The 26,419-nt window shown below is 30.2% G+C and overlaps 3 protein-coding genes across 4 annotated transcripts; 1 reads left to right on the top strand and 2 right to left on the bottom strand.

Annotated features, from left to right (window-relative positions):
- Positions 1 to 1,462: 1,462 nt before the first annotated feature.
- On the bottom strand, positions 1,463 to 2,294 carry Ufc1 (Ubiquitin-fold modifier conjugating enzyme 1). The gene is given in 3 exon segments (XM_040717789.2): positions 1,463 to 1,937; positions 2,004 to 2,113; positions 2,116 to 2,294. Coding segments are annotated over 3 exon segments (543 nt in total). The 5' UTR covers positions 2,260 to 2,294; the 3' UTR covers positions 1,463 to 1,648.
- On the bottom strand, positions 2,216 to 6,256 carry LOC121122749 (zinc finger protein 639-like). The gene is made up of 2 exons (XM_040717788.2): positions 3,466 to 6,256; positions 2,216 to 3,400 (listed from the first exon to the last, which is right to left on the bottom strand). The coding sequence occupies exons 1-2, from the start codon at positions 3,870 to 3,872 to the stop codon at positions 2,329 to 2,331; spliced, it is 1,479 nt and encodes a 492-aa protein (XP_040573722.1). The 5' UTR covers positions 3,873 to 6,256; the 3' UTR covers positions 2,216 to 2,328.
- Positions 6,257 to 16,964: 10,708 nt separating this feature from the next.
- Positions 16,965 to 22,077, top strand: LOC121123449 (uncharacterized). Of its 2 annotated transcripts, XM_071890609.1 has the most exons (7): positions 16,965 to 19,729; positions 19,799 to 20,478; positions 20,768 to 20,956; positions 21,017 to 21,207; positions 21,269 to 21,430; positions 21,505 to 21,654; positions 21,714 to 22,077. In XM_071890609.1, exons 1-7 carry the CDS (start codon positions 17,017 to 17,019, stop codon positions 21,886 to 21,888), a joined length of 4,260 nt encoding a protein of 1,419 aa, XP_071746710.1. In that variant the 5' UTR covers positions 16,965 to 17,016; the 3' UTR covers positions 21,889 to 22,077. The 2 variants fall into 2 exon arrangements, with proteins under 2 accessions (XP_071746710.1, XP_071746709.1); XM_071890608.1 differs by having other exon boundaries at positions 16,965 to 20,478.
- Positions 22,078 to 26,419: the final 4,342 nt, after the last annotated feature.

Below are 26,419 nucleotides of genomic sequence, written 5' to 3'. Positions count from 1 at the left end.
AAAGTTATCAACATTATATTATCATTAATTCAGCTTTTGAATAATGCTCATATCAATCGGATATTCCCCAAAATGGTTTAAGATGTTTTGAAAAATGTTATTGCCTGTACATTTTAAAATAAATTATATTATATACTTTATACGATACAATCAACGTATATCTCATTCTCGTTGAGCATTGTTATTATACATATTTCTTATCATAATGAATTAAAGCTTAATTGGATTGTGGTACAAATTTGAATTAAATTTCAAAAAATAGTAGAGAATCTTTGTTGGACTAGACTTGTACAAAATATTTCCATTCAAAAAGGAGTGTGTTTCTCTAGGTCACTCTGTTTAAATCCTCAAATGGTTTTTTTTTGTTGTTTTTTTTTGTTACAAATATGATCCATATTTGCAACAAAACGCATATTTAATTTTAATATTCAATGAAAATGTGACAAACTGCAACTTGTTTTACATCAGCAACAACTCTGTTGAAAAGTGGAGTAGGTATTAGAAAGATGCTTCATCAGCACACCTGCTATAAAGATAATAAGTATATTTGATATCACAAAACGAATGAAGGTGTGTCATCTGCCTAATCCATGAGCCAAAACTTTTATAATCCAGTATCTAAATAATGGTATTTAATAATTAATTTATGATTATCTAGTTTATTCAGCCCTGTGAAGTCCCGTCGGCAAATGCCGACGAAATTACCGACCATATGTTGCTATACCTCGGCATTTAATGCCGGGGATATATCAAGCCAAGAAACTATTAACTTGCTGCTGATGTTAGTAGGCTACATGTTTTACATAGTAGATAGATCTAGGCCGCGACTTTCACTGCGTTTATTTATAACCGCAGTAAATGCGTGCAATTCAACTATCTTTTAGTTAAGGGTAGGCTACGCTCGGCAGTATGCATGTCCTGTGTATAATAATTGCAATTCACTAATGCATAAGTATTGTAGCCTATAGTACGTATTTAATTACAATGCATTTAGCATAGGAGCTAACGAAGCCAGTGCAGTGGTAGCATGACCACCGATAGAAAAAATCACGTTTTATAGTAATTGCATAGACAAATAATACAGCTAAACCTATGGTCGGCAAATGCCGAGGTAAACACAAAAACCTTTGGTAAATTGTGCCGGTGACTTTTTTTTTTTTACTTCATAGGGCTATATATTATAAATGAATAGATGTTTACTATATTGTAGTGCTTTTTTATATAATATGTACAAATATTAGAGCCTTTCTTTCTTATGTTCCAAAAGTACAACAAAATCAATTAGAAATAAAATTTAAGTCGTAAAAAATAATAAACTTTAATATATTTATAAATTGGGTTTTGTGAGAAATTGAGTATATATTATTAATATTTATAAGGTAAGCTTTTTGATTAAAATGTAATTCAGTACTTCCATGACTTAGGCAGGCGTTAAAACTTTGAGTCAGAATGAATTATATAATTAATTTTTAGCAAATGCATGGTACTTGTTTTATTTGAACGATAAAAACATGAGAAATGCAATTATGGTTTAAAATTATAACCATAAATTTCATATAATAAACATGTATAAAAGCATGAATAGCATTAACAAAACAATAAGTTGAACAATGTAAGCATAAACTCTGCATAAAAAACAAGGATATACTTAATTTTTTTCTTTATACACAATCACACCCCGAGCAATCATGTCAGGAATTTCAACAGCTAACCATGGAGCAAGACCTAACGCCATGGCGTGGGCTATTCCAAATTTTGGAGTGTTACGTGACCACAAAGGCTTAAAATGATCTGTTAGACAAATTTTTCCTCCACGATACATTTTAGCCGTTTTACCATCGAGCTCGGGAAGTGCAATTTCGGGTGCAGTGCTCGGATATGTTACAGGAATATCGAATTCCACATCAAACTCATATTTGAGTAACTCATGAATGTACCTTCAAAATAAGAATGAAACTATGCCAAAGCAATTGAATCTAAAGGTTTACTGAAGAGTGACTCACCAACATTTACCAAACCATCGAGTACCCTCTTTATTTGACTCTAAACGAAACCAATCTGTGTCTGTTTCTTTGTTATTCTGAACGAACGTGATAAGAGATTTATATTCTTCTCTTTAAGTCTTGCAACCCATGCTTCTCCATCCCTGGGTCCAGCCTTGGTTTTATTCATGGGAATTTTACCAAGGGTTTTTTTTGTCGCCGCATCAACCATACTGGGAAAAAACATAGGGGAAAGATAAAAAATACATACATGCATATAAAAATATAATTAAATGCTGTGTATATTTTATAGATAGGAACATGATATTAATAGGAGTTATATAAATTAAGTAGTAGAATTTTCATGAAATTCTGTCTTATTTTTTGGTTTGACTCGTTTGTCTCCAAGATGAATTGATTTTTCATGTTGATTTCGATTAGAGGAATTACAAAATCCTTTTCCACAAAATTTACATGTGTGAGGCTTAATTCCTCTATGAATATTGTCATGTTGCTTAAATTTATAAGCCGTGGTAAAACCTTTACCGCAAATATTGCACTGGAAGGGCTTTAATTCTGGAAGAGTATGTTTGGAGAGTAAATGAAGCTTGTATGCCTTAGGAGACCGGCACATGAATCCACAATGTTCACACGGGAACTCGCGATGAGCCGAATCTGAATGTAATTTTAATGACATGGGATGATTAAAAGTTTTTTTGCAAATATCACAATCAACAGGATCATTTCCATGGACTACTTTAAGATGTGTTCGCATGTTTCCTCGACTCAAACTCATGCCACAAAGTTCACAAACACATTTTTCCTTTTTTATCAGAGCAGCCTTTTCCTCAGATTTTTTAGTATTCTTTTCAGTTTGAGCGTGAACTGTTTTTTTGTGGTTCGTTAGAGAGGGTAAATCCGAGAATACCTCACCGCATCGACCACATTTAATACGAAATTTACCATTATGAGCCGCTCTTACATGATTCATATGGTCAGAGTAGGACTTGAAAAATTCTTTACACTCAGAGTAATTACAATGCGGAGTATGATATGGATTGGAGGAGGCATGAATGTCCAAAAACCGTTCTGGATCCAGGGAGTTATATTGACCACAATTAATACATTGAGAACTGGGTTTTAAATTTAATGTAACTTTCTTAATCTTTGATGATGATTTTGTTCGAGCTGTTAATGGCATTATTTGTGATTGTGGATTTGAAAGAATCATTCCACCGTGGAATTTGAGTACGTGATATTTTAAGGTCATAAAATCATTAAAATCCATATCACAAGGAATGCAATATAAATCTCTGTCTTTGCGGAAATGAACCCAAATGTGATCATCCAAACCTTGTATATCTAAAAAGGATTCTCCACACACTGTACATGAGGGACGTTCTGGCTCTTGAGAATCCCTGGAAAATAGAAATTAAAGCAATGTTTATAAAAAGATCTATATTTCAATGAAAGGGTATTTTACCATGACGTGATGCCGAGAGGATCATTTTCCTCGTCCACGTCCATTTCAAGCGTCACATTGTTGTAGTAGAAGGAAGGGCCAAAGTTGGAGTTTTGAAGGCCTAATGCCTCTAGGCAAGAAACTATTCCTTTGATATCCACGCATGGAAAAGTAAACTTTCCATGAATGAGGCTCTCGAGAACTGGAAAGAGATCCTTTGAAGGAATTTCCGTGATGAGGACTACCTCCTCTGTGCTTTCCTCTTGGAATAGGCGTCTCAGGTAATGACTCTTGCTAAAGAATATCAGAGAGTTGACCCACAAGGATTCTCCTTCTAAGCTCACAATTTGCACATCTCCGTATTCCTGAAGCACAGTTGGGCACAGGTAATAGATTTCCTCAGTTCTTAGGAGTTGCAAATTTGCCATCTTCTATCTTTCTCGCAATTTCAAAGTCACTTCATTCCAATGATCAATGTAGTAATTACTAATTTTAGTAAGGATTATTATCAGGTAGAGTATTTAATTATATCAAATATGGTAATATGAATATCAATGAGTATTATTGTATTATGTAAATAATGAATGACAACACAACCAGGACACAAACAAAACCAAATATGACGTCACTCCTCTCCCTTTCTCTCTTTCCCTCTTTTTCTCCTTCTGTCATCAATCTTTGCCATTCAAGGGCTCCGACACACTAATAGGCATGAGGATATCCCTTCATTATCCAGACTCTTTGAAATCTTCTTATGGGGATTTCTCAAAAGTTTATGGCCGAAAAATACTTTGCTTATCTTTTGGAGATGAATAGATTCAAATTATTACAAAACTACACTAATGCTAGGACTGACCAAGAATGACGTCATCCTCTCTCTCTTTTCCTACTTCTAGCAACTCTGTCTTCCCTTTCTAAGGGGTCCGAAACACTATTCCTACACATGATAAGGGTCCTCATATTTTAGATCCATGTAGGATAAATTAAGTTAAGCATCGTCAGACATGTATCGGTTACGTCGGAACAATTATTTAGTACTTCAACCTAGAATATCAAAAGAGGCTTTCATGTAATCTTCGCACGTTTCAAAATAATCTTGTAAAATTTCAAATTGATTAGTGATGTACTGTTGGAGAAACGGAACTTTTAAAGTTCGAGGTTCTAATCATATGCAGTTAAAATTCAAAAATTCTATATTTTCTGGTGTGCGGTAATTTGAAGAAATTTCGTCTCCATTTCGTTATAGTAGAATAACCTTCCCATGTTTGAGTTCAATAGGAGTTTTGAAGTATTTTATTTATTAACTGCATTTTTTGTGAAATAATCGCTGTCTGATAATGTGAGCCAAATAATTTGACAAATTCATATTATCGGACAGTGAATGAAATCAGTAATTAGAAACAATAAAAATGAACGACAAATGAACACCGTTAATTCCTTCAAAAATAAACGGAATGTGTGAACCCCGTTCATTTTTCATTTATCTCCCAAGCCTGAATAAGGATATAGTTAAAATGTCCCATGAAGCTGGAAGTGTTTTAACAATTCTAAATACCATTGAAAACGAAGAAGATAATTGTCAAAGAAAAATAAATTTCATAGCTCAACTGTCGAACAATATATCAAGACCAAAATAGGGAAGATACTTTATGCAGTTTTTAGAAACGTGTATAATATGTGAAAACTTTATTCCTAATCTATATAGAAGAATTGTACAAGATAGCTGTTTTTGTATACCATGCATTTCATACTTGAGAAAATCATTAGGAGTTGTAGATTTGAATACAGGGATATCCTCTTTTACAGGTACAAATATCAAGTTACGATTAGAGCTTCTTCCTTCAGAACATCGAAAAGTAACAATAATTTTTTATGATGTATGTTCTTGTAAACGCATCGAGTTTATTGGCGGAAACATACACGATCGTAATTATCGACTTCGCCGACCAAGACCTTTTAAATTTCAGTGGGAAAAAAAATAATTCATGAAGCCAACAGCATCATACATATGGAAAAATAAAGATTATTATCGCATGGTTCAATTGTTAAATTAAATTCAGAATCTTAAATTTGTTGTCGGTTCTATTTCAATAAAGTATTAGTTTTAAGATACTTTGAAATCATTACATAAAAATACACATTATGAAAGTTTTAAACTACATTAAATCCTAAAAGTTGTATAGTTCAAGAAATCCTTATTATTGTACATACATAGTTGCCAGTTGATATTTGAATTCATTTATGTCTCCCTATCACTAAAAACGCTCACTATATGTTAAGATTGGAATGGAACTGAAGGAATGTATACAATTATTTATTCATGATCACTATATGTAATTATGTTCCATCCCGTGTCTTAAATACCGAGAGTGACGACGTAACACGACCTTTTCATAGATTCAATTTCCACAGACTCGCCAAGGAGTCTCTATCTAGTATCTTTTATTTCATGAATAATAATAATTGTGATTGGATAGCCATTCTTTTCTAACGAATGAAAGTCAATACAAATTAGTAATTACAATACAGTAAATACTAATAAATACGTATGGATGGACTATATTTGGGTTTGGATTGAATGATAGATTTGATGATGACAAGCCTAGAGAGTTACCAAAGAATTCCTTCTATTTCATTTCCCTAATGCGTTTGACTAAAAGTAGTCAACTGTGGGGTGAGCGATCCTCTTGAGTAACTGAGACTTAGCTTCATATGCTTCACTACGACGTGGAAGATCCTCAATGGGTTTGAATGTCTTAAATAGAATGGATAACATACTTTTGTGAAGTATTGATCACGTTTTCTTGGTTTCGCCACTAAGTGTTTATAGCTAGTTTGATTTTGGAGCTAAAAGTCCTAGAAGCGCCCTCTACAACTTAAAAAAAAGCAGGGAAATCCAAAAATCAGTTTGACTTTGAGTCATTTCCACTTCGTTTCAAAATTGAAAATTAAATTTGTGAAATTAACGACGTGCTCCTCCTCTCATCACATATTTTACATGATTCGTGGTTCTGTGCTACTAATTGTATTTGAAGTGGAATTATGAGTGGCCCGAGTGACTCCCCCACCCCATCTGGATCTCCCTTCGCCGTCCTTAAGAACTTCACCTCTCTCTATAACCGCGGTGCAGGAATCCGATCCCCAAGCAGTCCTCGCTCCAATAAGGTAATTTTCCTCCTTTCTCTCCAGGCTCCAAGTCAAGAGTCAATCTACTTTTAGCATTGATTATTATGAATCATTGTAATGAATTGTGAATTCTTGTCTCCAATCTTATGAATACAACAATTCCTGATCTACTCCTCTCAGTTTGATCCATGTAGCAAGTAGTTAAGGCTGAAAGTGCATCATTAGACAGGTTTTAGGGAAATTCAACTAGAGATTCTTCTGTCAATGGAGGGGTTTCAATGACGTCATAATTGAAGGAGAGGCCATTCTGGGGCTCAAACTTAATTACTAATAGTAAGTTACTACATAAAATGGACAAATTTCATAAGAATCTTGGTATGGATTTTAAAAAGAGACTGAACAATTACATTGAATACTAATTGATGCAAGTGATAAAATACTGATATTTTAATTAAATTAAAGTATAGATATCGACTAAAAATGGCTAGGTTAGTTTTTTTTTTTATAGTTTAGTGACGAGGAAAGTAAGATAATTATAGAAAAATATCTGATTCTTTCCATTGTAATTCGTAATTTTTTCTCTACAATATGGAAAGTAAGATTGTATATAACGATGTAGTTAATATATTTTTATTAGATATTGGAGTCATATATATATATAATAAAACTAGGCAATAGAGGGATAAATTTGAAAGTAAGGATTAAATCTTATTATTTGTTGTTCACATTTGACATCCAAAAGTTCACTATATTCCTTAATATTTATTGTAACAATGGGTTTCATTGTTATAAAAATTAGTTGTTTAGGCCCCCAAAATGGCCGACATCAGGTAAAAATGCTCTATTATTTATAATTTATATAATATTTACTAGTCAATCTAACTAAAAACGTCATTCGCCAATTCGTCATGAAATGAGCCTTTTTAATGATAATGAGTAAAACATTAGCCATGGATGGTAAAATATCGAACATTTTAGTATTGATTATTTTCTTAACATTGATTATATCAATGTATTTTTTTTTTTAATTACCATCCATTTCATCATTAATGTAAAAATAGGAAGGGGGAAATAAAAACTTATATTAGGACTTTCAAAATCTTTTGGTAGCCCAAATGAAATAAACTAGCCCATTTAATCTAATTATCATGTTTTGACACAGACAAGAAAATTGATTCTTCTAGCAAATTAGAAAATGACAGTTGTTTAACTTTTGTAACCTGAATGAAAAAGTACATAGACTGGAACGTAGGGGTAGTGATTTTGCGAGCCCTGTGAATATATTTTATTCATTTCTAACTTTAATACTTATTTTCTTATACATAACCTACAATGGTTAAAATGTATTTTTTTTAAACATTTATAACTTGTTCGATTAAGATTTGATGCAGGAAATCCTTAAAAGTAAACTAAAATAAGCACTCAACAAAAATTTATAAATTAACTAATGCAAAAGTAGACCCAATATTTTTTCTATTAAATAAAAATAATCTTTCCATTGGAATTATGTTTATACTAAAAATTGTCTGTATTGATTTGGGTATTTAATATATTTTACTTTATTTATAAAATTTATTATTATTGATAATATTTAATTTATCCGTTATGTAAAAGTTATTTTACGGAAAGAAAATTCAGTGTCTTACTCACTTAAAATAAACATCTTTTTTTTTTTAAATAATTAATAATGCTATTATTTTTTGTAATGAAACAATTATTTCTGAAAATATGTACTAGATAATTCTCAGATAGACTATATATAAATTTCGTGAGATAGTACAACCTTGCTGCTAAGAAAGGCATTTTTTCGAATAAACACTTGTGAGCTCCATTGAATCTAAAACACTCCCGAGTTTTTCAAAGTTTTCTGTTTTAATTTGAAATTACTGGAGGTTCTGTTATTAATTAACCTTCCTTTAGTAGTAGTGTTAATTGCCTTGTTTCGTCATTTTCAGTTTTGTCTTTATTTCGTCAAGAAAATTAAGTATTTATGTTAGTCAGACAAAACATTAAAAAAAAAGAAATGAATTTGTTTAGTCTTTGTCTCATAATCTTCATGCAATAAACATTCGTTGACGAATACATTTCGTCTAGTCATAGAGGACCAAATTAACATTGTGTGGTAGAATATTTAAAAAATTACAAAATTATTAATTATATATGGTTGTCCCAATATTGATACTGCCTCTTCGATATCGATGCTTATATCATTCATTCAGTGTCGATATAATACCGATATTTATTCCTTTTAATATCGACCCCCTGAAATGAAATGAGAATACGTTATCAATGTTATACTTGCTTCAATATTATGTAATATATATAATCAGGATCAGGTGTCATATTTATTAGAGTGAAAACTTTGAAATTGAAGGAGAAAAAGAGGACAATAGTGTATTTTATCCCTTCTTTTTGTATATATTGTGTGTTTTAAATCATTTTAAAGTGGTATTCTCTTCTTAAAGTTTATGTACACTATTTTAGTTGAGGCATCTTTATAATGTTCTATGAAGTATTAAATGTGAATTTACACTTGGGGGTTTCAATCATAATCATGGAATAACGTGTAGTAGTATATGTAGTGCGTCAATAAATAAACAATTTTGAATTTTAAAAAAAGGTAAAAAATCCAATTAATTTTTTACCTCTTATATATTTACATACAAGCAAAAATTTCATGAGTAAAGGAACCTAAGAATTATGGCTATAGCTTAGAACCTTTATTTGAATTAAAAGACTCTCCTATTGGCCAAATAATGTATCATTTCTTTTATTGTGACGATCATTTTTGGCTTCCTTAAATGCAATTTGCGGTGCCTCCAAAGGGTTATTAAGATTTTTTTTTTATAGAAATACAAATGTAATCCACACTCAATTATGAGAAAAATAATTCTAGCTTGCTTGTGTGTTGACGAGGCATATATATATATATATTTGCCCTAGTCTGATGTAAGGGTGGAAGGGGGATACACCTAGTACTAAGTGCATCTTAATACAGTTGTGAAGAAAGCTTCATGCAAGTGCAACTATCCCTATGGACAATGTCTCTGTTCTTATTTGTCTCTCATATTTAATTAAAGACTTTCTGTATGTATATTATTAAATACTTCATGAATTTTGAGACTAAGTTTGTGAATAGAATCATTTGAATTTATTGACATCAAATTCCTCGTATGCCTATAGATGTCAATATTTCTTTGTCTTTTGTTAGTCTAACTAGTGTCGTCTTACTGTGATGACTTTCCTTCAAATATCATATTAGAGATACACTGAAGTATTTTTCTTATATACTTACTTTTTCATAACCAAAAGGGAAAATGATGATCTTACCTTTGTGTTTTTATACTATAATTTATTTTTGTCAACATCTTTTTCTTCATAGGTTCCAAGCTGCTCAGCTACAGAAAAACTTGCATTCTTTAAATTTGAAATGGAAGGGGAATTTTTTTTCGCCCATATACATATACAACTACATCGTCATTTATTTATTTACTTTTTTTCCGCTTTTTTTTTCTTAGTTGTATCACTTTGAGTCTTGAGAAAAGTTATGTTCATAAAACATAAATATATTAATATTTTCTTCAATGGGTGCCTATCAAACAAAACAAGACGTAAGTTGGTTAGTTACTGCATTAACTTCGTGTGTGTATGTGTGAGTGAAAATGTCCCCTTACATCATTGTTATAAATTATATCCTATTTAGTTAAACTTCCGTATCGGTTCAGTATTACGCTGCAATAAATTAACAATTTAAGTGATTTAATGTATTATTGAAGTACTTTGATTTGATTTATATTATGAAAAGTCATAATTATTATTTTTTAAACAATTTTTTGAAGTAGATGTGTATTTATTAGTCTTGAGACTTGCTCTGAGACCGATTTTTTTTTTTCAATTAGGTCGTGCGGGATTTTTTCTATAGATAAACTTTAAAATTTATTTCTCCAAAAAAATGTACATTTTTTTTCTTAAAAATGACGTGGCACCGGATCGATTTTTATGTAGGCCGAATTTCACTACGAGGCCAAATAAATAAAATTATAACGGTCTTAGATCTCCATACCGAATCCCAACAATGATATATTTATATTATTGTAACATCCTTATTATAAAGAGTGCTGGATTTGCTTCTATTTTAAAATGTCCATTATTTTATCATTATAAAATCAGGATTAATTTTGAAAGTGCAGTTACAACTCACTGTCATTAGTCTTTTTATATACTTAAATTACATAATTTCATATAATTTATTTATTATGACTATGGCATACCCATATATATATAGAGAGAGGCAAACTTATCGTTATTCCTATTTTACTCATTGAGGAACGTAATATAATGTTTTTAATAGATACTAATAATAAGCTAACATGATATTCAATCCCTTGTATAATATTTTTTCTTCATAGTTTATTAACGTTCTATTGTATATCGTATTTAAAAAAAATAAAGTTATAATTATTAATAGTGTTAATTGAGTTCCTCGTCATGAAACTCTGAAGTACTCATGTGCACTGTGTACAACATAAGATGTTTTAAACTTGAACGCAATCTGTTGCTGCTGTTATGACGGGAGAAAATTTATGGTGTACATATATATTCAACATGATTTTGATTTATATTGAAGCCAATTATGTTTACGGTATTTTTATATGTATGTAATAATCCCAACTTTCCTCTTTCTCATACTTTGTGTATACATATCTTGATTATATTACAAAGTATGTATTTTAATGTTGGAAAGCAGAGTGATCATTATTTTTTCAGTGAAATAGTATGAAGGTGCCCCTTCAAAGTATGCACTTGTCTAAGGATTTTTTTTTTAAATAGGGTTTCCTTCACTCTTTTTTTTTCTTTCTAAAACTCGCCACGGTCATTTTAAAGATTTTGACTAATATAGTATGAGGTGGTATATTGATTTTAGATATCGCCGAACAAATTGCATTAGCAGAACAAACAGTCAACAAATCAAATCTATAATTCACACATGATTAAAAATTTAATCATAATTATTGAAAATGTCTAAAAAAAGACGGATTTCGCGCGTGGTTTAAATAAAATTGAAACAAGGTTAATGTGTGACTAAAACTTTCAGAAATTATTGGTTATTTGTTCATTTTATTTGACAATGACTAACTGAATTTCTGTTTTTCTAAATTCAATATATTGTTGCAACCTCATATTTAATTTAGCGAAAATCTTTAAAAGAACATGTGCTGGTTTTGAAAAGACTTAGAGTAAAGCTAACACTGTTTTGTAATTCTTAGACTGACATATACATATACTTTAAACCTTCCTACTATTTCATTTCAAAAATAGTTATCACTCTGTTGTATGGGACCTTATTATAAAAATGAAACAAAAAACGTTCTATATTATAAGCTAACTTAGTGAGAGGCCATTATGCGGTTTTATATATTATTTCTTAACATTTCATGCATTATATTATGACTTATGTGTAGAAGGAAGGTACATTTTTTATGTTCCATATATATTCATCTGCTGCTATGGAGTGTGTCGATTGCTGCATATGTTCGTTTTTAAAAACAAAGAATGAGGTGTGTTTCAGAAAGAAAAAACTCACCCCCAACCCCCAACTCTTGTTACTAATAGTTATAATGCGTCTCAATAAGGAAGAAAGAAAGAAAGATTAAGTGTAATATATACAACTTGGCTTCTTCCTACTCTTTAAGCTACCTATACATATGTACATATATCTGTGTGATTGAAATGAAAATTTTGTAGGCTATTAATCAAGTAAAATCTATAAAAAGTAATATCTACTACTGACCTCGAACCTTAATAATAATGTGAAATATTCAATGAATTTTTGTTTCTTTTTTCGTTCTAAGTAAATACATTCATATATTTGTATGTACACTTGTTATTTTAGTACTTTTCGGCTATAGATATTTTAATAAATATGTCGTGTTGACGAAGTCATACAAATGTCAGTTACAACTTGAATTAATGAACTTTTCTTATTTTTTAGTGTATGTAGAACCAAAATTATTCTACATTGAATGGCCAGGGAGGGAGAAAGAGAGAGGGTTAGGCGGCACATCATTACCACCCCCTTGGCACTTTTCCAAAGTAACAAAATTAATTTAATGGCCTTTTTTCTTCTCTCTAGTAGATACTTGATAGTGATAGCTTGTATAAACACATGCAAGTACATACGTAGATATAATGAATATGTACATATATTGAATACTAGAGTGAATATATATATATATATATATGAATAAATAGGTTGACATATCCGTTTTTTCTTCTAAAGTAGAGGTTGAATTTCCCCCGGGTATGTTACTTATTTACACAAGAACGTTAGTGTGACTTGAAGTTGATGTGTGTCTTTTTTCATATTACGCGTTATGTTGCTTGCGGACCCTCGAGTATAATGCTTATAATACAAGCAAGGCCGTAAAATTGTTATTGAATTCACTGTCAATAAATTTAGTAATATGGCAACCACTGCCGTCTCCTCGTGTTTGTTGTCCCTCTTTTGATTTGTGTGCATCCTATAAGTGAATTATAATTCAATTTTGTGTACACATAATAATGCGTCTAGTAGTTATTAAGTGTCTTAATTCAATATATGTGTTATTATAGTACATAGCTGCTTCTAGTCATAATACATAATTCATTTATTCAATTCAATATTTTTCGCACGATTTTTTTTACGTTTAAATTTGAGACATAAAGATGGGGAAGAATCGAAGAGGGGGAAAGAAGAACAAAAAAAATCATAATAAGGTAGTAAGTTACTTGAAGTTTGATGATCACCATTAATTATAAGAGGTTTGATAATTTCCATGATTGTAACTATAAAAATATGACGACTCAAGCATTATGATTTGTTTATTTTTACCTTGAGTTGTGTGGATTTTATATATTAACTTAGTTAATTGGAAGATCATATGTGTGGTGATTCATTTTTGCAGTTGTGTATTTCTTGCATAATTATGTCCCATTATTGTTCCTTTCTGTTTATCTCTACGCATCAAATTACTACTATTAGAGAAGGTGTAGTTATAACTAAGTGCATCTCCATCGTGCCCTACTTAACAGTACTTATTTTATCCTTTTATTAGTAGTAGAAAATTATAAAGTAAATCTCTTTGTTTTGGAGGAGGTCTCTATTTATTATTTATTGATATTTTGAACTTTGTGAAATTATTTATTATTTGCAAAAATACATAATTATATCACTAATTATTATAGACAGTATTCATAATTGATAAATTAACTTAGTTTGTTGTTTATCGCTGAATTAATTAATTATTTTTTAATTGAAAATGTTATTATATTAGTTCATCATTTACTTTTTATTTGATTTATATTGTTGATAAAGTACTGACGGAGATATTATAATAGACATTCCGTATTTCCTTAGATTTATTATTAATTTAATATTTGTACATGTAATATTGATGGAGTCTACAAGTCAGGCAATCACTTTTTTTACATTTGTTGAAATTTGTTTGTTTTTTTACATGTACAATAATAGAACGCTTCAAATTCTGAACGAAAGAAGGAAAAATCCTCGGAGGAAAAAGAAAATGCTGATAATGTCGTCTTGCTGTCAGATTCTTCTCAAAGTAGTAAAACAAAATCTTCTGCTGGGAAATCATCTCCAGAATTAAGAGATGAATGGAAAGAAAGAACGACTGTTATCACTAAAAATGATCACGAAAACAATGTTCATATTGCGAAGGAAGTCCTTGAAGATGTCGTTTTGGACATTAAGACTCCAGAAAAAGACTCACTTCCAATGTAAGTTGTCATTTTCTATCTTTATACATACAATACATAAAAAATATGTTTGCATCTGTTGAGTTTGTTATTTTTTGTGATGAGGGGATCATGAGTAGTCCTATTATGTTTTATCCCCAAGCTGGTGGTGAGCTTCTGCAAGCACATTTCTCCGGACATGCTTCACAGCTTTCTTTATTCACTCTTAAGCTGAATATAGCTGAAATAAGAATGACACTCCATATAGAAACCATGAACAAAAATAATCCAGCGTATGCTGCAGACGTTTTTCGTCGTTTGAAAGATTCATCTTCTATGTAACTTCGACGATCACTTCGTATCCTTTCACCCATCATATATTTTTGATAAACTAAAGGACTTTCCTTTTTTTGTTAATAAAGATATAATGTACATACATTCATCTATTGAAACAGAAGATGGGAGGGGGAAAAGCTGTTGCTTGGAGAGCACGCTAAAATGGGATATGTTTAGTCTATAATATTATTGATATTTCTTTTAGATTAGAGAGCAGAAAATAAAAGTAAAAGTGGGTTGTGCGTAGTGTAGGATAGAGTTAAGTTGGCTGATATTGATAAATCTTTGAATAATTATAATATCGAATTAATTATAGTAATATAACTCATATTACATGCAACATGCTACTCAGCTTTGCTATTAATTTTTGTTTTGTTGAATTGTATCTTTTTAATATTTTTTATTCGGAAACACATTAAAGATATAACACTAAAAGTAGGTAAATATGTAATAGTTCAAAACAGACTCTAAATAAACCTGCTTTCTCTATTCCGATTTCATGGAATTGATGAAACTTAGAAATATCTACTATATGTATGTACAATAATTCATAAAGTAATAAATATCATTATTTTATTGTATATTAATATAAATTTAACGTCAAATACTATTATTGATCTAACAACTAGCTCCTGCGGGAAAATTGGTTAGTGTTCTCCTATATTTGTTGTGTTGTTGTATATTTTATGACAAACAGCTGATTTTCCCCCTCCCAGTTTATATTTCTTTAGTATGCTTTCGTGTGATAAGGCTTTAAGTTTCTTTTCATTTTTTTAATATTGTAAAATTGTAATTTATTTTCAGTAATTATTTAGAACGTTCCAATTATGAATCAGAATCTGATGCATCATTTAACAGCTTTGCATCAGCATTACAGACTTCTTTTGATCACAAACAGCATCGAAAAAATATAGGTTTGTTCTTTGGTTAAAATGATATAAAATCAAAATTAATTCATTTAAAATTTCAGATTCTGACGAAGATTATGAAAGCGCTGCCGATGCTGATTTGTCAGTGGGATCAATGTTGGTATCGAATCATCACGGATCAAAACAATTTAGCGTTCTTAAAAGTATGGATAGCTGTGATGTGGATTTTATGACCGATTTAATGAATAAAATCAGTTTAAATGTCAAGGAAGACATTTCACAGGTTCAAAAGGAGGATATAATCTCAACCAGCAATCCGACATTTGAAAAATACGATAATCCAAAAAAGGAAGAAATTGAATCTGGCCATTTAATTGATGAAAATAATATATCTGACAAAAATGTGATGACTGCACAAAGCTCAAGGTGTCAAATGTCCGTTAATGATTCTACTGAGCTGTCAAGTGATACAATGTGTGATAGTCTTAATATCAAATGTTCTATAGGAAAAGAAATTGAAGAAGTTCAGTCTAATCCGTCTTTAACCAAAAAAAAAATATCTGATTGTGAAAATACAGTAATTCTAGTTAGGAATAAATGTTCAGACTCTAACTTAGATAGTCAATCCTTTAGCATTGGGCATGATAATGACTATATCATATCTAATGAAGAAAATAAGACTAATGCTTTAGAACAAACTACTAATTCCCTATTAAGCCATTCGAAAACTACAATTAATGTTACGCAAAGCGGCGAGTTCGAGAAATTAACAATAAAAACTAACTCGTCCAGTGAATCACCAATTACGATGATGGAGGATCCGTTAGGAAAAAATGAAAAACCTATAAGTGAGTGCATCAGTGTTGTAAAAAATAATCATGTGAAATCTTCAAGCTCCATTAAGGAAAATGATTCCGATATTTTCTTAGAAGAAAATCAATCATTACATCAAGATGATTCGCCAAGGTGTAGTGTGAAAAAAGGAGTCGATATGAACGATACTGTAAATATTGACTCAATGACAGATAGCAATCTAGAGTCAACTACTATTATTGATACTAAAAAATTATCATTGAAACCTGATACTTCATCTCTTGAGGGAATAAATCCTATAAGTGTAATTAAAGGCAATCAAGAGTCACTAAAAAATGAAAATGCATGTACAGATCAGACACAAGTAAATGATAAAAATGTATTTGAAGATCACAATACTGATCCTATTCCGACAAAAACAAAAATCCTATTCGAAGATGATCAAAATAAATTCGATGATCCATTTGTGAGAAAATCTAAAATTACAATGGAAGAAAATATTGATCAGTTTGATGATCCAAACTTTGATCCATTTGTAACGAAATCTAAAATCCAAATGGGAGATGAACAAGTTAAATTTGATGATCCAAATTTTGATCCATTTGTGACGAAATCTAAAATTACAATGGAAGAAAATATTGCCCAGTTTGATGATCCAAATTTTGATCCATTTGCAACGAAATCTACAATCCAAATGGAAGAAGTACTAAATCATTTTGATAATCTAAATATTGATCCATTTGTAACGAAATCTCAAATTGCAATGGAAGCAGTACAAACCAAAATTGATGATCCAAATTTTGATCAATTTGATATTAAATCTAAAATCCAATTGGAAGAAGAACAAGATAAATTTGATGACTCAAATATTGATCCATTTGTAACGAAATCTAAAATACTTATGGGAGATGATAAAGATAAACTTGAAGACCAAAATATCGATTCGTGCATAACAAAACCTAAAATTGCCATGGAAGGAATACAAAATAAATTTCATAATTCAAATATTGATCCAGTTTCTACGAAATCTAAAATTCCAATGGAAGCTGTACAAAATAAATTTGATGTTCCAGATTTTGATCGATTTGCAACTAAATCTAAAATCCAAATGGAGGAAGAACAGAATAAATTTGATAATCCAAACATCGATTCATTTGCAACCAAGTCTAAAATTGCAATGGAAGAAAATATTGATCAGTTTGATGATCCTAATATTGATCCATTTGCCACGAAATCTAAAATCCAAATGGAAGAAGATCCTAATGTTGATCCATTCGCCACGAAATCTAAAATCCAAATGGAAGAACAAAATATTGATCCACTTGTAACTAAATCTGAAATACCTATGGGAGATGATCAGGACAAATATGATAATGCAAACATTGATTCTGTTTCAACGAAATCTAAAATTACTATGGAAGAAAATATTCACACAGTTGATGATCCAAACATCGACCCATTTGTAACTAAATCTAAAATACCTATGGGAGATGATCAGGACAAATACGATAATGCAAACATCGATACTGTTTCAACGGAATCTAAAATTACTATGGAAGAAAATACTCACACATCTGATGATCCAAACATCGACCCATTTGCCACGAAATCTAAAATTGCAATGGAAGAAAATATTGATCAGTTTGATGATCTTAATATTGATCCATTCGCCACGAAATCTAAAATCCAAATGGAAGAAGATCCTAATGTTGATCCATTTGCAACGAAATCTAAAATCCAAATGGAAGAACAAAATATTGATCCACTTGTAACTAAATCTAAAATACCTATGGGAGATGATCAGGACAAATATGATAATGTAAACATCGATTCTGTTTCAACGAAATCTAAAATTACTATGGAAGAAAATATTCACACAGTTGATGATCCAAACATCGACCCATTTGTAACTAAATCTAAAATACCTATGGGAGATGATCAGGACAAATACGATAATGCAAACATCGATACTGTTTCAACGGAATCTAAAATTACTATGGAAGAAAATACTCACACATTTGATCATCCAAACATCGACCCATTTGCCACGAAATCTAAAATTGCAATGGAAGAAAATATTGATCAGTTTGATGATCCTAATATTGATCCATTTGCCACGAAATCTAAAATCCAAATGGAAGAAGATCCTAATGTTGATCCATTCGCCACGAAATCTAAAATCCAAATGGAAGAACAAAATATTGATCCACTTGTAACTAAATCTGAAATACCTATGGGAGATGATCAGGACAAATATGATAATGCAAACATTGATTCTGTTTCAACGAAATCTAAAATTACTATGGAAGAAAATATTCACACAGTTGATGATCCAAACATCGACCCATTTGCCACGAAATCTAAAATTGCAATGGAAGAATATATTGATCAGTTTGATGATCCTAATATTGATCCATTCGCCACGAAATCTAAAATCCAAATGGAAGAAGATCTAAATCCATTCGCCAAAATGGAAGAAGATCCCAATGTTGATCCATTCGCCACGAAATCTAAAATCCAAATGGAAGAAGATCCTAATGTTGATCCATTCGCCACGAAATCTAAAATACCTATGGGAGATGATCAGGACAAATATGATAATGTAAACATCGATTCTGTTTCAACGAAATCTAAAATTACTCTGGAAGAAAATATTCACGCATTTGATGATCCAAACATCGACCCATTTGCCACGAAATCTAAAATTGCAATGGAAAAAAATATTGATCAGTTTGATGATCCTAATATTGATCCATTTACCACGAAATCTAAAATACATACGGGAGACGATCAAGACGAATTTGTTGATGCAAACATCGGTCCTGTTGCAACGAAATCTAAAATTACTATGGAAGAAAATATTGATACATTTGATGATCCAAACATCGATCCATTTGCCACGAAATCTAAAATCCAAATGGAAGAAGATCCTAATATTGATCCACTTGTAACAAAATCTACAATACATTTGGGCGATGATCAAGATAAATTTGATGATCCAAATATTGATCCACTTGTAACAAAATCTAGAATACCTGTGTGCGATGATCAAGATAAATTTGATGATCCTAATATTGATCAATTTGCAACAAAATCTCAAATTCAATTTGGAGAAGAACAAAATATCGATCCCCTTGTAACGAAATGTAAAATACTCGTGGGTGATGATCAAGATAAATTTGGTGATCCAAACGTGGATCCTTTTGTAACGAAATCTAAAATACAAATGGAAGAAGATCCTAATTTTGATAAAGTTGCTACAAAATCTAAAATTCAAATTGAAGAAGAACAAAATAAATTTGATGATCTAAATGTCGATCCATTTTTGACAAAGTCTAAAATCCAAATGGAAGATTATCCTGATATAGATGTATCAAAATCTATAATACCTACGGGAGATGATATAGGTAAATATGATACGAAATCTAAAATCCAAATTGAAGAAGAACAAAATAAACTTAAAGACACATTTGCAGCGAAATCTAAAATTTCAATGGATGAAAGTATTGATCAGTTTGATGATCCTAATTTTGATCCATTTTTAACAAAATCTAAAATCCAAATGGGAAATAATCAGTTCGAAGATCCAAATATAGATCAATTTGCTACAAAGTCTAAACTTTTAATTAACGAAAACATTAATCAGATTAATCATCCAAATGTTGATCCATTTGAAACTAAATCAAAAATCCCAATGAAGGATGAACAAGATATGTTTGAAGATCCTAATATAAATCCATTCACAACTAAAACTAAAATTCGTATAGCTGATGATTATTTGGAAAATTCTGAAGCAGTTATATATGATTCTAATGTACCAAAAGAAATAGAAAATACTAACGCCAATTTTGCAATGTCAGATCTTTCTAGTGTTGATCCATTAGACTCGAAAGCCAAAAGGGTTTTGGATACTACTATTGATATTACCTCACATCCTTCCAATAATAAAGTTGTCACTAATAATTGTAATATTATGGATATCGATAATATAAATGTTAAAGCTCACAAAAAAGATAGCACTCCGGAATTCGAAGCTACTGAAAAAAGTATTCAGAATGAGAGTGCTTGTGTTGTCGAAAATAAGGATAAACGCCGCTATGATTTTGACATGTTCAAAAATGAAGCTTCTAAAATCGTCCAGTCTTTAGAATCTAAGGTAAAATTAATAACTAATTCCACAATTTTAATTATTATGTTATCGATAACCTACTTACATTCTTTCCTTGGATTTTACAATGAAATATTTTACCTATTTAAGTATCATTTTATCTATTCATTACTTTTGAAACAAAGTAAATAAACATTTTATTTATTTCATAAAGTTTAATTACAAGTCTTTTAGGCATAAAAATCCTTAAAATATAGGTTTAAAAAAATAATAATAAAGGAAAATATGAACTTGCTTGTAATAAGTTTTTAATTTATATTCAATTTTGAATTTTCAGAATAATGTTGAGTGTTTGGAAAACCAAACTACCAATAGATTTAAAAACCAAAGAGCAAATGAAATAATTGATTCTGTTCAATTTTGTAAAAATTCGATAAAACATGCACTTAATATTTCCTCGGCAGAACCTTCTATTCTCTTGGGTAGTGGTGGAGATTTTGAAGATTGCGATTCCATTTGCATGAGTGTAGGTTTTATTTTGAGTATTTGCTATCCAATATATTTCAATTTTACTTGTGTTATTTAGAATTATACGAACGCATCAGTTTCTCAAGTACGTGAACATCGTACTCGAAGTGAATTGATTTGGCAAGCTAAACTCCTGGAAATGGACAAGGAAATAGATACAATCGAAAAAGAAACGGCCTCCATGGATCGTGTTCTTGCAAAATATAGATATGAGTTGGCTCAATCCGACAAATCTACTCAGCAAATGATGTAATTTGATATAATCCTTAGGCATACTTATTCCTTTTATTAAAATATATGTATTTTACAGGGATTTAATTGAGTGCTACGAAAAAACTGCTATTGACATTATTAGGGAACGTGAAAGAGATAGAGCAGTTATGGATATTGAGCATGAAAAACTAATTTGTGAAAGAAATACATTACTTGAAGATCGTCGTTCATCGGAGCGTGCTCATAACGACGTTCAAAGGTAATAATCATGATGTCAGAGAAAACTGATTTTTGGCCCTCGATACTCATTTGTTTTATAAATATTTTTTCTAGGAAATACGAACGTATGAGAGAGGTCATAACAGATTATAAGCGTAATGAAGATGAGCTAAAAGATGTAGCCAGAAATATCAGTGACAAATGTGAATTGTCTATAAAGAAATACTCAGTATTAAAATCACATGTCGAAGAAAAAATAAAAGAGTGAGTGGTTGAATATGTTTTTTTAATATCTATTTGTATTTATTTATTTATTTTTTCAGAGCAAATTATGATTTTGAAGAACTTCAAGCCAAGAATAAATGTGAAATTGTGAAGCTTCAAGCCCTCTCAAGAAAAGCGGATATGAAGAATGTGTCATTGGGAAATACTTTAGAGCAGAAAATGTCTGAAAACAGAGAATTGAATATTATTTGCGATGAGTTAATCAATAAGTAGAAAATGGACGCAATATTTTTTTATATAGATCTCATTCATGTGCCTTTAAATGAGTTTATACATACTTATATATATGAATATATATTTTTATCACTACTAAATTCATTCTATTATTTTATATCAAGATAATTTCTTTAGATTTTTTTTAACCTAAATTTTGACAAAGATGAAATATATTTATATAGAGAATCCGTTATAACTACATTGCATACATACATCCATATCGGCTTCAGGCCATGCATTGTTCCTAAGGGATGGTATATTCAGCGTACTTGGCTATTTATATCCAAGAAATGTAGGTCCATTGTTCAAAAGGATGTAAGGCCTCATTTTCCATAATTTCCCTAGCTATCGGAGTTTTATTATAGATGATATGATATATATCGCTTAGAAATTCCAGTTCCTCAGTTCTATACAGGATCGTTTTAGTGTGAGTGGGATCTGGAAAAAAAATCAAAGAAAAGTTTCTTTTAAAGAAAATAATGTCTTAATGACATTTTTTTCTTTTTTGGAAAAGCCAAGACTTCCTATAACCTTTTTTAATACATTGTGTCCATATTTCTTTTATCACTTTCCTTAGAAAAAATGGTTTTTTCTATTATTAAAAGCACCTTTTTTCTAATTTTATGATCTTTATTTAAAAATCTATTAGTACTTTAGAACAATCGATAAGCTCAAGTGTTGATGTTGTTATTTTTACAAATCAAACTCTTCACGCTCTCAACATAGTTTGAATTGTAAATACCACGTTATATTTCAAAAATATGGCATAATCCGAAGGATGCTCAAAATTAACACGAATGTAAAAATATTGGAGTTTCATTAATCCAATTCATATTTTATAATTGGACTAAAATACAAAGCATTTTTTTATAAATTTAGAAACATGAAACCCCCACCATTCGATAATTTTATCATATATTAAACTTGACACAATTAAACGCATTGTATTTTTCATTAATTTTCATAAGTTGATTGACTTTAGGATGATTTAAAGAAGTTGACTCTACGTATTATTAATTCAAAAAGTTGTTACATATAGGATTTTGATTTTTAAAACTAGAAATACAAGGTATGTTAAATATGCATATTTGGACCGATGTGTGTCTTCCACGGGTTCCACCATAGATTTTCCTTTTTTTTCCACTATCAATGGAGCGTGACGTCACAGCCAATATAGCATGAAATTCATTGATTGAATTCACGCACAATTATGAAGTGATTATTGATCTTAGTAAATAAATCTAAAATGCTTTTGAATTAAATATACCTTAAAAATAAAATTGTATAGAGGGAAATTATCTATATTTCGAAAACATAAGAAAATACATAAATAACTTCAAAACCGGATTTTGGATTTTTTTTTTTTAAATATACTAATAAAAATAAATTAGAGTAGTATAAAAATTTGATATTTAATTCCTTCAAAAGTTAACAGCCAAAATGAGTCATCTTTCTTATTTTCCTAGCTAATTTATTTTTTGTACTGCTCTTATTCAATTTATTATTATATTTTATAAATGTTCGAGTAAGTATAAATTTTTTTATAATTTCATCAGGTTCATTAGGGTATTTACTATGAATAATTTTTATCAGTCTATTCATAACAAATGATTTAGTATCTAGATAGTTGCCGTGAAATTGATTAAATTCGTCTTCCATTTTCTTTGAAAAGTTTATAAATTCTGTAGATGGTTGAATTTATCTCCCCTCTTGATAGAGTTCGTAACCATTGACTAGGCGGAACATTAAGATATGAGGTATGGATTCCTAATGTTGGGAATTTGGGGGAGTATATTATTGGCTACTTACTCCAAAAAGTATATAAATCCTTTTCCTCACAGTTGATTTTGTTGGAAATACTTGCAAAAGCTCCGACATTGTAGTTTCTGTTTTCATCCTCACTACGAGATTTAAGGTCCTTGTGTTCTTCTTGTTCTCAAAAAAAAAATGTAAAAAATCAAAATCTTCTATGTCTTCGAATGGTTCCTTTATTATTGATTCATGATATTCTCTTAAATCTTTTTCATTCAATATATTCCCTGTGACTTGTTGAATCATGGGGAATGAGAGTGATTTTTGAAAATTAACTGGAGCATTTTCAACAATAATTTTTTCTGAGCCACTGATTACAATACTACGAAATCTATCTATTGATTCTACAACATTAGAATGAGAGTTAGTTCGTTCAATATATCTTATTCTGGAAAAAAAGTTGTCAAAGCAATCCGGATTCAGACGAGATATCAATACATAGGGAAGCTGAATGTCCTTTTTTTAAATCTTCATACAACACCATCATCGACTTTGCTGAAACAATTATGCCCTTTTGGTAAGGGTTTAAGATAGATGACTTAGATAGGATAATTTTGTTATTGTGATTCCTTTTAATTTATTTCATTTTTCTTACCACATTTATCATTGAAGTAAGAAATCCCCTTTACTCCTCCAAATTAACCCCATAATTACCCCCAAAAGTTTTATTTATTACAGGTTCGATAAAATCAGCAAATTTTTGTTTAGATTGATCCTCCTCATTTAAAAGACGAATGAATTATTTAGTCATACAACAACTCAGCGGCCATTGTTTCACATTTCCAACTACATTTAAATGATTATAACTTAATTTATGACATTCGAAGCTTCTCCTTCTCCTTATCTAATAGTTTTCTAATTGTCTCGATTAAGATGAGAGTTTTATCCTCTCTGTAATTGAAAGCCCTAATCAATGAAATGATTTCTCAGTAACTTCAGTATGTGAGGGACACCCGTAAACGCATATACACGTTTATCTTTATTGAATGGACATAGGAAAAGTATGTTTTATCAGTGGAAAATCCTAATTCTGTACAAAGGCGGATATTTTTGTGTTAAACCAGAAACAATTCCAATAATACGAATCCCATTATTTTCCAATTCTAAAATAACATTGAAAAATAGCTCCTTTGTTAATCATAGTTGAAGAAAATGGGTTGCCTCCAAGGGATTATCAATCCACAAATGAATATAACCTGAATTCGAAACCTAAAATAAGAGTAATAATATTTATCTGCGAAAAATTAAATATTGTATCGATATAAATTTTCATATCTGGAAAAATCATCGGATTTTTTTCAATGAATAGATAATTTATGTATCTTATTGCTCTTATTATTATTATTTAATATGTGTTGATTTTATATGTGTAAATAGGTATAAAATATAAGAGAATATAAATATCCCGTCTTCCTTTATGATTGAATTTATAACTAATTATGGTAAAAATATATTATACTTGACTATCATGACTATCATTTTCATTCATTAATTGTTACTGAACGTCATTGAAGATTATGTATAAAAAATACAAGGTAATATAAGGAACACGTATATATTATCAGTAACACATATTATTGACTACTCTATATACATAAATGAAGACGGGGGGGGGTATTTATATCCTTAATATGCGATACACTACTTACATATAAAATCAACACATATTAAATAATCATAATAATAAGATCAATAAGAGGGGAGATTAAAGGAAAGAAGATCCTTTTAACATACACTTCCAATTACAAATTAACAGACCAGCTAAAAAAACAAACTGAATTTACCTCATTGAACATAACATTTGAAATAATTATATACATTTTTTATTTTCATCATAGGGTCATTTTAGTAACATTTGGTAAATTAAGGTTAATAGAAATACAAGGTTTTACCATAAATCATAATGCATGTATCACTGATGTTTGACTTCCACCACGCTTTTTAATATTGACATCTTAGTTTATGAGTGGTTGTGTGTTTTGTCAAAATCTGTCTTTCTTGCCCAGCAGTTGGTACGATACAAATATATAGTCACCTTGGTACGATACATCAAATTGAAAATTCTAGCAAAAGTGATGTCATAGACTATGATTGGTTGCGTGTTTTGTCAATATCTGTGTGTGTTGTCCAGCAGTCGGTACGATACATCAAATTGAAAATTATAGCAAGGCCTATTACATGATGGTATAACTATAGTTGATAATATTGTAGAGAAAACGCGTGCGAGGAGGAGGGGGGGAAAAAGACATATGGTATCATTGTTTAAAATACTGATGTGATTATCATCTGCCTGCTTTATTATGATTTTTGAGGGTATAACGAATGTATTTATTAGCAAAATGTTTAATGAAGATATACTACGTATAATTGACTTCGACGTTTTTATCCGTTACAGTAGATTTGAAAACGTCACACTCCATGAAATTGTAATTCATTATGAACCTTATTCTCAGAATAATAGCTAATGAAACGACAAAGTAGAGTATTTGAAATATATTTGAAGCTCAAAGTTTAAAAAAGAAGGCTTTAATGAAATATAATCTACATACTAAAAAATAAACCATTAAACATTTAAGTTAAATATACAAAATTAACTAATTATTCATAATAAAGCAATTGGAATCATATAACTAATAACAATAAATTATATATATAGAATATTGAAATAACAAATATTGAAATATCTTTATAACCAAAGAATACTGAAACAACTGAA

The sequence above is a fragment of the Lepeophtheirus salmonis genome, chromosome 8 (genome assembly GCF_016086655.4).
Source record: "Lepeophtheirus salmonis chromosome 8, UVic_Lsal_1.4, whole genome shotgun sequence".
Taxonomy (NCBI): domain Eukaryota; kingdom Metazoa; phylum Arthropoda; class Copepoda; order Siphonostomatoida; family Caligidae; genus Lepeophtheirus; species Lepeophtheirus salmonis.
The sequence above is the reverse complement of the archived record's forward strand: the minus strand, read 5'-3'. Positions and strand labels throughout refer to the sequence as shown.

What these genes read in the sequence shown, in the direction of transcription:
- LOC121122749 (XM_040717788.2), bottom strand. Translation starts at nt 3,872, where the DNA reads ATGGCAAATTTGCAACTCCTAAGAACTGAGGAAATCTATTACCTGTGC. An exon ending in CCTCTCGGCATCACGTCATG is followed by an intron (nt 3,401 to 3,465) that starts GTAAAATACCCT and finishes TCTATTTTCCAG; the next exon opens with GGATTCTCAAGAGCCAGAAC.
- LOC121123449 (XM_071890608.1), top strand. Translation starts at nt 17,017, where the DNA reads ATGGAAGAAGTACTAAATCATTTTGATAATCTAAATATTGATCCATTT. An exon ending in GCGATTCCATTTGCATGAGT is followed by an intron (nt 20,957 to 21,016) that starts GTAGGTTTTATT and finishes TGTGTTATTTAG; the next exon opens with AATTATACGAACGCATCAGT. An exon ending in GTCGAAGAAAAAATAAAAGA is followed by an intron (nt 21,655 to 21,713) that starts GTGAGTGGTTGA and finishes TTATTTTTTCAG; the next exon opens with AGCAAATTATGATTTTGAAG.